The sequence below is a fragment of the Dioscorea cayenensis genome, chromosome 8 (assembly GCF_009730915.1).
Source record: "Dioscorea cayenensis subsp. rotundata cultivar TDr96_F1 chromosome 8, TDr96_F1_v2_PseudoChromosome.rev07_lg8_w22 25.fasta, whole genome shotgun sequence".
NCBI classification, from domain to species: Eukaryota; Viridiplantae; Streptophyta; class Magnoliopsida; order Dioscoreales; family Dioscoreaceae; genus Dioscorea; species Dioscorea cayenensis.
In genome coordinates, this window is record NC_052478.1 from 22,043,998 (window position 1) to 22,055,256 (window position 11,259).

General features: G+C 37.7%; 2 protein-coding genes across 7 annotated transcripts; both read left to right on the forward strand.

Annotated features, from left to right (window-relative positions):
• The first annotated feature begins 237 nt into the window (after positions 1-237).
• On the forward strand, positions 238-4,472 carry LOC120267406 (ras-related protein RABA5a). 5 transcript variants are annotated; one of them, XM_039275044.1, is made up of 4 exons: positions 238-336; positions 1,573-1,622; positions 3,082-3,486; positions 3,869-4,472. In XM_039275044.1, exons 3-4 carry the CDS (start codon positions 3,147-3,149, stop codon positions 4,204-4,206), a joined length of 678 nt encoding a protein of 225 aa, XP_039130978.1. In that variant the 5' UTR covers positions 238-336; positions 1,573-1,622; positions 3,082-3,146; the 3' UTR covers positions 4,207-4,472. The 5 variants fall into 5 exon arrangements, with proteins under 5 accessions (XP_039130978.1, XP_039130975.1, XP_039130977.1 ...); XM_039275041.1 differs by having other exon boundaries at positions 3,067-3,486; positions 3,869-4,471; XM_039275043.1 differs by lacking the exon at positions 238-336 and adding an exon at positions 470-770.
• A 1,970-nt stretch (positions 4,473-6,442) lies between these two features.
• LOC120267117 (heterogeneous nuclear ribonucleoprotein 1-like) lies at positions 6,443-11,190 on the forward strand. Of its 2 annotated transcripts, none has more exons than XM_039274819.1 (4): positions 6,443-6,645; positions 7,126-7,355; positions 7,626-8,823; positions 10,601-11,190. In XM_039274819.1, the coding sequence occupies exons 2-4, from the start codon at positions 7,134-7,136 to the stop codon at positions 10,612-10,614; spliced, it is 1,434 nt and encodes a 477-aa protein (XP_039130753.1). In that variant the 5' UTR covers positions 6,443-6,645; positions 7,126-7,133; the 3' UTR covers positions 10,615-11,190. The 2 variants fall into 2 exon arrangements, with proteins under 2 accessions (XP_039130753.1, XP_039130754.1); XM_039274820.1 differs by lacking the exon at positions 6,443-6,645 and adding an exon at positions 6,862-7,015.
• The last annotated feature ends 69 nt before the right edge of the window (positions 11,191-11,259 follow it).

The following is an 11,259-nucleotide window of genomic DNA, read 5'->3' on the forward strand; positions in this document are numbered from 1 at the left end:
ATGGGAATGCAAAAGGCATAGGGGTGGGTGAGGGTGAGGCATGGTTCGTCCCCGTCCCTCCGATTTAGAGGGCGGTGTGGATAGATGAGTGCGTTGGTGGGGCCATAATGCTTTACGAGTGGACAAGGACAGGGACAAACAAATCTTTGGGTGAAGGCCAAGCAAGGGATCATCCACGCACGAACACAACAAGCCAATTTTCATTCTTGGGAACAAGGAAGAAGAGATCACTTTTAAATTTCTTTACCCTCTCCAATCATCCACTTCTTCATGCTCCCCTCCCACATCTTATCATTCATTTCAATTTCAATTTCAATTAAGAATCTCACTTCCCAGGTACCACCTTTCTATTTATTTTATTTATTCTCATTACTAAATTAAATAGAAATAAAAAAAGGAAAAAAAGGAATTTTTATTAAATGATTTATTTAATTTATTTATATATTATTAGCTGGTGTTGTGCCTATTTATTTCTTCGGTTACACCGCCTTCTCTCGTCTACCTTGATGCCTGAGCCCGTTCTCCCCCCAAAGTAATCAATCTGACTCTCTCTCTTTCTCTCTCTTTCCCACCCACGAGTTCGTGACCCAAAAACAAAGACAACGACAATATAAAAAAAAGCCCTATTTTTGCCTTGCCTTGCCTTGCCTTGCCTTGCATCTGCTTCTTCGAATACCTCATTCACAATCATCGTCATCATCTTCATCAATCTTATAAACCAACCAGAGACGAGGCCGCTTCTTCATTTTCAATTCCAATTCCGATTCATTGTGAGTCAGTTCTCTTCTATCCTTTTTTCTGGGTTTTTTTTTTCTTCTCCTGCAATTGTACTCCCTTTGTGCTTTCGTTGTCATCCCCAAGAAGAATCCTGGAAAATCTATATGCTGTTGGATGGGAAATGCATGCATTGGCTTTCTCATCTTGGCACGAGCACGGAGGAGTTGTCCAAATTTTGGGGTTATCGCGATTTGGGCCTATTTTTGAAACCAATACCCAATCTTTCCTCTTTACAAACTGGTAGAATTGTCAACCAATACAGGGAATGCTGCTAACCTTTGTCTTCCGTGCGTATTGTAGTTGAATTGAATATGTACGTCATGACCTTGCTTTTATGTAGTTGAAAATTGAAAAGCTGGCTTTAAAAATGAGAGCTTTATCTTTATGGACTAATGTGCATCATACTGTGAAGGTTGGATTTTTTTTTTTTTCTCAATTATTTCAACAATGACAAGAAAAATGTGCATCTTTCTTGACAATTTTTTTGCTGACTTATTACATTTGGGTGCCAGCTTGTCATCGCCTGGTGTCTAGAAGCGTTATCTATTTATACGTAAATTGTTTATGTTCTTCTATTGTTCCTTCATCAAGAGCCTGTTTTTTAATATAGCATTTTCAGTGAGTTTATAAGCGTGTAAACAATACTAGTTTAGATTTTGGTCTTATTTGATAACAGTTTGCATTATGGTGTCAATTATATCTTCTTTTTCTTTTTTGATTGTGTGTGCATGGACGCCATTTTGGGCTGCTATTTCGAATCTCTGTTTTTCTAACTTGTAAATTTGTAACTGACAGGTCAGGCCTCACACTGTAGCTGAGTTTCACATATTTTCTTCCCGAATAAGGTAAGGTAGTTGATTTCAAGGATCCATTTTTTTATTTTGTAATTTGTATCTGGACGAACCACACTTTTTTAGTGCTGATCATAGCCTGCATAACATACTGTGGTATTGGGTGCCAGTAGGTGGGTATTCCAACTAGCTTGATTTTGTTGAATGAGATGGGTTTTTGGCATTATAAACCTTTTGGCCTTCCTGAAGCACATAGTGGACGGGTGATATGATCATGAACATCAAGTGATCATATCATCAGTTTAAGGGCAGAAGCCTTATTATGTGACATATGTTGGAAATTTTTATTGTGCTGCCTTCATTCGTTCCCTTGTTATTCTTCTTTACTTTTAAGGTTGAGTTGTGTGGCCGTGGCAATGGCATTGCTTTGACTCAGCAATCATAGATGAAGACACTTCACCCCTAGCATGCCCAATATTGAAATGGTTGGGTGCTATATCAATAATTTTTTGTAACACATTGTTACTCAGCTTTGTGGCTAAGGAACAATGATGGGAGATAGTATTGCTGAAGTGATATTGATTTTCCAATTTGAAGCTTGCCCATGGCAGAATAATTGTTCCTCAAGAACAAGAAATAAATAATTTGTTCCTATTTGACTTGAAGAATTAACTATGACAGGCATGGATAGGGCAAAGTAGGGAAATAAAAATCTTTAATTCATCTTGACATGTTGAATTTGATGTTGGGACCCAGCACTAGACCATAACTTTACATGATGCTTAATCTTGGCAGCAATGGCATAGACTTGCATGTATGGTTCTGACTTTTAAAATATTTTTGGCAAGCCCCTCTTTCATCATGAATCTGCATGGGTTGTTTTTGAGGTGCCACCTTTGAAAGGTCTTACTTAAAGTAAAAAATTATCTATATTTATCTGTTCGTTGCTTTGGGATCTTCTTGACCATGCTTTATGCTGTAAAATGGGTTGATGATAATGGTAATGGTTTTAGTGATCGTACTTCTGGTTAATGATGATTAAGATGTTTCTATTTAGAAGTGCATACTATTTAGTTTAGTTTATGAGAACATCTTTATCTGCAAGAAGGAAGATGTCACGCTGGCACCATGACTTTGAATTGCGTATGTATCCGCAATGTGCTGCGAAGTGCTTCTTATTCTCTGTTCAACTGCAGTACATTAGTTTGTTCCATCTGGGGCTTGTTTGTGCTTGGAAATCTTGACAAATGTTGTGAACTGCTCTGCCATTAGGGGAAGAAAGGTGTGGTAGAAATTGTTTGTGAAAGAAGATAACGTTTTCCCTAACAAGCTTAAGAAAGCATTTCAAACCATTTAATCCTAATCTATCTTGTCACCTTTCTTTTTTATATATATTTTATTTGCATTACAATCTCCGATTCATTTTTCTTTGCTTATCATGTTCATTTGGATCCTCTAAATTTTGTTGTCATATTTGTTCTTGTGGCTGTATTACCAGCAACCTATATTGCAGTGTCCCCTATGCCCTTCTTGTGAGCACTTGCCACAGACACTGATAAAGGGATAAGCTATAGGAAGATGGCTTACTATGGAGATGAGGAAGAAAGCCAGGATTATCTTTTCAAAATTGTTCTGATTGGTGACTCTGCTGTTGGCAAATCAAATCTACTCGCCAGATTTGCTCGGAATGAGTTCTATCCAAACTCAAAGTCAACTATTGGAGTTGAATTTCAAACTCAGAAGATGGACATTGATGGGAGGGAAATCAAAGCTCAGATTTGGGACACTGCAGGACAGGAGCGTTTCAGAGCTGTGACATCTGCATACTACAGGGGAGCTGTTGGAGCGCTGGTGGTGTATGATATCAGCAGGCGGCAGACATTTGATAGTGTTGGCCGGTGGCTTAATGAACTTCACAGTAAGCTCTAACCTTAAAATAGCATCAAATCAAACTGCCTCACAGGTGAACTTGAATTAAATGACAATTATTGTTTCTTGGTGTTGATTGATGATGTCTACATTCATATTAATCTGTGACCTGTTGTTCTCTGAATATTTTAATGAAATTGCATTGAAACAATGGGGCAATAGACTATTCTAGCAAGTAGATATTTTAATGAAATTGCGTTAAAACAATGGGCAATACAATAGAATGGTCTGGCTAATTCTTTATGCAAGAGTTTCGTGTTTGGAAGAAATATCTACTTGCTCGAATCATCATCATGATCAAGATTTTGTTGGAAAACAATTTTATCCAGGAACTAATTTAATTTCATCATGCGTCTTGTTACTTTTAACAGCTCACTCTGATATGAATGTTGTGACTATTCTGGTGGGCAACAAAACTGACCTTGAGGAGGCCAGGGAGGTTAGCACTGCAGAGGGGAAATTACTAGCTGAGGCTCAAGGCCTCTTCTTCATGGAAACCTCGGCATTGGACTCGTCCAATGTTAAAGCAGCCTTTGAGACAGTTGTTAAAGAGATCTATGATATATTGAGGAGGAAGGTCTTCCAATCCCAAGAGCACAAGAAGCTTGAAAGCTCGTCACTGGGGAATGGCAGGACAGTGGTTTTGCAAGGGGGCACAGGTGAAACAGATGACAAGGCCGCTAGAAACTGGTGTTGTTCTTCATCTTAGGAATATTGTAGTCCTTTACTTTTCCTTTTCTTCTGCTGTTTATGTTTCTCATCCTCTAGTTTGTTCCTTGTGTTTGTAAAGGAATATTTATTTTCAGATATATGTGTTGATGATAAATTTTGTTATTTTGGGCTGGAAGGAAGGTTAGGGATGATTGGAAATTTGGAATAGGAAAACCATCAGTAAAAGAAAAGTCAGATATATGTCTTGTAGCTTTACTTTACTATATATGAGAGCTCGCTCTTAAACTTGAAGTCCATGTGTTGTGTTGCCTTGCTTTCCTCAATTTCAGCAACAAGAATTGGATTCTTGGTTTTTTTGCGCAACTTTTATATCATTCATAGGTGCTATGAGGGGATGTGTGTGTGTGTGTGTGTGTGCATATATGGAGCTGGAATTGATGTCTTTACGTGTAAATTATTGCAACATGCGCTTATATTATTATGTTCAGAAGAAAGAATATGGATGGGATAGATGTTTGGACTGGCGGTTGGCAAGTAGTTCTAAATTGAATATAATTTGGTGGAGATTCCAAGATGATCCCGCCACTTTCAATTCAATATGGATTTCATGGTTAACAACGTGCCATCAACTTCACTCACAGGAATTAAAGTGAACGGAATTCCCAGAGAAGAAGTGACTAGAATCCGTTGTAATGCACATGTCAGTCAGTCTTGCAAGTCATGAATGATCTGCTTTCTGCTGCATTATTATTATTATTATTATTATTATTATTATTATACATTTAAACTGGCATGTAAATAATACGTATAGCTTATCTATATATAGATGCCGGCAAAAAGTAATGATAGGGAGGAAGGAGGAGGCTGCCGAAGAGTCTGGGCTGCATGTCATCCAGCTGCAGCCACATGCGCTGCAAGCCACATTCATTTCTAAAATATATAAGTGAGGTATCTTTTTCAAACTCAAAAGGTGCTTCATTTCATATGTCTACGAATAACAAATTTATGTAATGTGATTTATTTATCATCTTTAAATTAATATATATATATATATATATCATAGATAAGTTGGAGAAGCAAGCTCTTGCTCATGTATTATATATATATATAGTCTGTGCCCGCTGCCATTACTGGTAGAAAGACAGATAGATTCACAAATTAAAATAGGCCATTGCCATTCTTTATGATGATTGATGATCATGCAAGTTCCATCCAGCCAAATCCCAGTAATTTGCAATGGTAATAACTAGCATCATCCTATACCTACACCTACACCTACACCTACACCTACACTTAGAGAGGCGCACATAGTTGTGAAGTTGAAGTTGAAGTTGAAGTTGAAGTTGAAGGCGGTGGCCACATAAAGGGAGGTAACGTTGCAACAAACAATGCGTGCACAAGTACCAAAAGGATGAAACCAATATCTTGATGTTGGATGTGTCATCGGAAATAACAACCCACTTATACACATTGTTCGGATGCATGACATGGTCACTGCTCACATTGATTTGGATGCTCTGCTAGCCTATATGTTATTACTGTATATATATTTATATATATAATCCCTTACCTAGTATAGTTTGTTTGATTTTTTTTTCTTAAAAATGTTTTTTTGGTTAGTGAAATACCAGATTTTTTTTTTTAGTGGATGAGGATGAAACATTCAGGAATCAATCTCCATTCACTACCCAACAAGGCCTAGCACTGCAATCAAAATGAAATGACCGACTACAACCTACATGATTAAGCAGAAAATCAGAAAATAAATAAACAAATACAATAAATCACCAGGCAAACTACCTTTCTGGTGGGGATGGATGGGCATATGCTTCTCTATCCGCAGAAGCAGGCAATAAAAGGAAGAATAAATATATATAATATTAATAATAATAATAATTATAATAATTATTATCAATAGTTAAAACTGAAAGAGAAAGAAATGTAAAGTGTTTTCTGGACAAGAATCATTCACCATCCACATGAGCCACAAGATCAGATCAGACGGACCAGAATTTCACAATCATTTGTGATTTAATTTTACATATAAAAAAAAAGAAGAGGGAAAAAAACCAAAAAAGAAATAATATTTACAAATTATTCAATCAAAGTTTAAAGTTTTGAAAAAGGAAAATAAATTTGAAATCCAACTCAATACTACTAACACAACCCTCAACGCATCGTCTCCTCCTCTTTCCATTCCTATATTATATTTATACTCCCTCTCTTTCTCTCTATTTATATATACTCTCTTTTCTTCCTTTTCTCTCTGTTGTTGTTGTTGTTGTTTTTTGGGTATATTTTCTCTCATTCATCGTTTCAGCTTCTTCCCATCCTCAACGAATACAACAGAGAACGGAATTGGAGGACAAGAGGATTCATCATCGATAACAACGATGATGGCGATGATGACGGTGATGGCGATCCTTAGGAGATCTTCTTAAGCTACGGTGGTCGGGCAGAGATCCTCAGAAATTCGGTAAGCGGTTTGTCCGATCTCATAATCTAATGCTCCTTTCTATCTATTGTACCGAATTGGCTATCCAAAATCCAACGTTCCATTATCCATCGTATTACTGTTGGTTGATCGCTGTCTGATTAGATTGTTGCTGCCCCTTTTGGACAAAAAATAACTGTTTCTCTGTTTCTTTGATCGATCGATCTAAAACTCTTTTTTTACCTTCTTTCCCACAAATCCTTTTGCTTTTTTTTGGCACCTAATCCATCCGATGCTTCAAAGTTTCGTTTTTTCTTCTTCTTCTTATCGCTCTTCTTTGTCTTTCCCTTTCTTCTTTGTCATTCGTGTCTGTGTTTGTTCCCCCAAATTCTACATCTCTCGATTGGATCTGGTGCGTTTTTAACACTGGATTGCGGAAATGAATGTGCTTTTGAATTGGATTGCGATCTAACAATCAAGTAATGAGCTTTTCTTCTTCTTTTTTTGCTTTCTATGTGGCAGAAGAGAGGATGGAGTCAGATCTCGGTAAGCTTTTTATCGGTGGCATCTCTTGGGACACTGATGAAGGCCGTCTCCGGGACTACTTCAGTCACTTCGGGGAGGTATTAGAGGCCGTCATCATGAAGGACCGGGCCACCGGCCGAGCTCGTGGTTTTGGCTTCATTGTGTTTTCTGACCCTGCAGTTGCTGAGAGAGTTGTCATGGACAAACACATGATTGATGGCCGCATGGTAACCATTTGCATCCTTTCCTCCTTCCGTCCATAATACAGCGTGCTCCTGTCAGACACGCTTATTGGCAGAACTCTCAATGGTTGTTGAAATTCTAATTCATTCCCTAGCATGCTGAACACTATTATGAATGCAATCCTTCTTTCTCAATTCTTCTTATTTTGAATAATATATTTTGGATTTGCAGTATTATTTATGTTCAATATTTAAACTTACACCCGACCTTAATATTTATTCACTGTTGCCTTGGACCGATGAACTCTTGGACAGGTGGAGGCCAAGAAAGCTGTTCCCAGGGATGATCAGAATATCCTCAACAAGAGCAGCAACAGTGTTCATGGTTCTCCATCCCCTGCTCGTACCAAAAAGATATTTGTTGGAGGCCTGCCGTCCACTATAACGGACAATGACTTCAGAAGGTACTTCCTTCAGTTTGGGTCGATCGCTGATGTTATTGTGATGTATGATCACAGCACACAGAGGCCTAGAGGTTTTGGTTTCATTACATTTGAATCAGAAGAAGCTGTGGACAAGGCATTGCTGAAAACATTTCATGAGTTGAATGGTAAGATGGTTGAGGTCAAGAGGGCTGTACCTAAGGAACTATCTCCAGGACCCACTATGCGTTCCCCTACCATGGGATACAACTATGGTATGAATAGAATCAATAGCTTTCTTAATGGGTATACCCAAGCATTCAGTCCAAGTTCTTTAGGTGCTCATGGAATGCGGATGGATGCTAGATTTGGTACAGTTCCTACTGCACGTAATGGTTTCCCAGCAATTTCCCCTGGCTATGGAATGGGGATGAATTTTGATCCTGGCTTCAACTCAAATTTTGGAGGAAATTTAAACTACAATGAGAGTATTAGTTTTGGGAGGGCCAGTAGTCCTTTTTACAATGGAAACTCAAGTAGATATGGAACCCCTGTTGGCTATGGTGGGGGTAATGTTGGTATAGGGGCAGGTATTGGCTCAATGGGTCGCAATGTTTGGGGCAGTGGTCTTAACTACACAATAAACCCTCCAAATTCCAATGCTTACATGTCCTCTGGAAGTGGGAGCCCTGGTGCCTTTGACTATGGTAGCCTGAAGTGGGGGAGTTCTGCTTCTCCTATATCTGCCCAAATTGGTGGTAATAATGCAGTCTTTGCTACAGAGAACCTTGGTCTCGGGAGTAGAGAGAATAGTTTCAGTTTAGACAGCAATGGTTTTGGAAGGAGCTCTGGAGCTGGTGTTTCTAACGCACCTGTGAATGTTCCTACCAATGGGCATGAAGGAAATTTCACAGATCTTTATGGTGCTAGTTCGATCTATGGAGACCCAACCTGGCGGTCAGGATCCAATGACCTAGATGCTCCTGGGACATTTGGTTACGGGCTACGCACTGCAGCTTCAGATGTCACCACCAAGGGCTCTGCTGGCTATGCAGGTGGGTGTATTGGTTCTGATAGACAGCGAACTAGAGGTAAGATATGCTTTTTGTTTATTGATGAGTTATTTTTTGAACTGCAGATGTTATGTCCATTGTACTGGCATGCAACTGATGGATTGAGACACTGTTACAATGCAGATGCCTTGTAATTTTGATTGAATTATAATGTTCACATTTATATGCATGTAGATATAAAGCAAGACAAACTCTAATAGTGCATGAACAGATAGTTTCACTTTGACTGCTAGCTATACTATGAGTAAACAAAATATGAGTTCAAACATTTACTTAATGGTTAAACAGAATTTATGATATAGTGACTATTTGCTTGCTTGATTATCTGCTGCTGTACTAGCACGAACATTTACTGCTGAGACCTAGTGACCAAGGGCTTGCATGGGACACAAATCATCTGTTAGCTTGGTGCTAGGCAGTTTATCGCGCATGACCTATAACCATTATCAAAAGATAAGAAACATTACGAATCAAAATTAGAGGGTATTATGTTTTTTTGTGAGAAAACATCCAATCTCTTAATACTGGGTTTCTACATGGAAGATATCTTAAGAAACCAAAATCTTTTCTTGTGGAACTGTTTGATCCAAATCTATCCATCTCATGTGGCTCTCTTTCTCATTAAAGGTGCCAAAAAGGATAGCTGATATGCATCCACAGTTGAGAGAAGGCTGTAAATTTTTCCCGTGATAATTTGTACAACATGGAAGTAGTTCACTCAAATCTCTCTTCATTTTTGCATTCTTTTAATGTTTTTAGCCTGCTTCAATACTAAAGACTTAAACAGATCCTTGGTATAGGTCGGGAACCTTGAACGATTTCCCTTGTTTGCTAGGCTTTGTCTAAAGCTACTTATTGAGGTTAAGCTCTGTAAGGTCTGAACCACTAGTGGACCCAAAACCTAACCATCCTGCTTACTATCAACTTCACTCCATGGATTTACTGCATAAAGGAAGATCTTCAATGCCATTTAAGATAAAGGATCTATGCTCATTTTTGTCTTTGGGTTGTTCTTTTCAAAGATAATTGTTGCCACATTAGTACATACCAGATATCCTAGTTGTTGGCATCATGTTCATAATATCCTGGTCCAGTAATATACAGATTTTATAAATCCTAATTGCTGATATGTATGTAAATATGGAACAAAGATTAAAGCAAAATATAATGATTTTGCAAATCTTGTATATCCATGTCATCAAGTCTGTAGTTCTTTGTCACCTGAGGCATTTCCTTTGTTGCCTACCATCTGACTTCTTGGACTGTTAGATCTTGTAATGTTTTTTCCGTTCTCCTTTGGGTTGTGGATACTTGTTGCACTAGTTTGAAGTGGCATTTAGATGTCATCGTATTTAGATCTATGCCATCTGGATGCGGCATTTAAATTTAGTCTTTACGTGTACATAAGCTTATTTACTGGTGTCTGAGCAGATATATGCCTTCTTTTCCAGAGTAATGCTAATGAGAAATTAGTCTTTGCTTCAATTTTATCTATCTTCTGCCTTTGCATAAGCATTTGATTGACATCAAATCCTTTGGTGGAAATTTTTTTTGCTGATGGTGAATGGGCAATTTTCTGACTTTGAGAGGCTAGCAATTATTTTGTGTACCTCTATATGTTTGATTTCTCTGTGGTTACTGAATATGAATATACTGAAAAATGCTCAATGAAATTGTTTATTTATTTATTTCTGCTGGATTTTCATCTACATTTTTTTCGTTGTTGATATATGTTGAGATAGACAGCTCTGTGAATGAAATATACTGATACTTTTTTCCTTCTGATTGGTGACAGGTATCGCATCCTAGAGAGTTTTTTATATTGTTTAATGCTCATCATAAGTGGAGAGTGCGGTGACTCGCGCATGGTTGTGAATTGCAATTATTTTGTTGTTTACAGTTTCAGATATATGGGTTAGTTGATTACTTAGAGCTAAACCAGAGAGTTTGTTCCTGAAATTCAAATTCAGGGAAATCAGAGAGATAAAAAAGGGTTTTGTTTAAGGCTTGAAATTTGAGTTTGTTTCTACATGAGTGTAGGTTTTGTTTCGTGAGGTTTGACTGAGATGTAAAAGATGTTTGCGGGATATATTCTGAAGATTGTTCAGGTTTATGTTGGTGAAAGGGAGTATAGACTTCTAGTTTTATTCAAACGAAGGGAAGGAAAATATGATGTAATATCTGGCAAACTTGATAGTTTGAGCCAGGCAGGTTTTTTTTTTTTTATTTTTTGTTGCTTTGATCTTTTTTTGCCTTAGCTGTACTGGAAATCTGGTTGATTTAGTGTGGAGCTTTTGGGGAGTTTATCTGATCCCTTTGAATAAGGCTACCGAACATTCAGATTTGATTCTATTAATACATGTACTTTCAGGAAGTTTTTGGTCACTATCTTTTCTCCACACCGTATTTTTTTTATGATGTATGTGTGTCTATATATATATATATATATATCTC

What these genes read in the sequence shown, in the direction of transcription:
- LOC120267117 (XM_039274819.1), top strand. Translation starts at nt 7,134, where the DNA reads ATGGAGTCAGATCTCGGTAAGCTTTTTATCGGTGGCATCTCTTGGGAC. An exon ending in ACATGATTGATGGCCGCATG is followed by an intron (nt 7,356 to 7,625) that starts GTAACCATTTGC and finishes ACTCTTGGACAG; the next exon opens with GTGGAGGCCAAGAAAGCTGT.
- LOC120267406 (XM_039275044.1), top strand. Translation starts at nt 3,147, where the DNA reads ATGGCTTACTATGGAGATGAGGAAGAAAGCCAGGATTATCTTTTCAAA. An exon ending in GTGGCTTAATGAACTTCACA is followed by an intron (nt 3,487 to 3,868) that starts GTAAGCTCTAAC and finishes TACTTTTAACAG; the next exon opens with CTCACTCTGATATGAATGTT.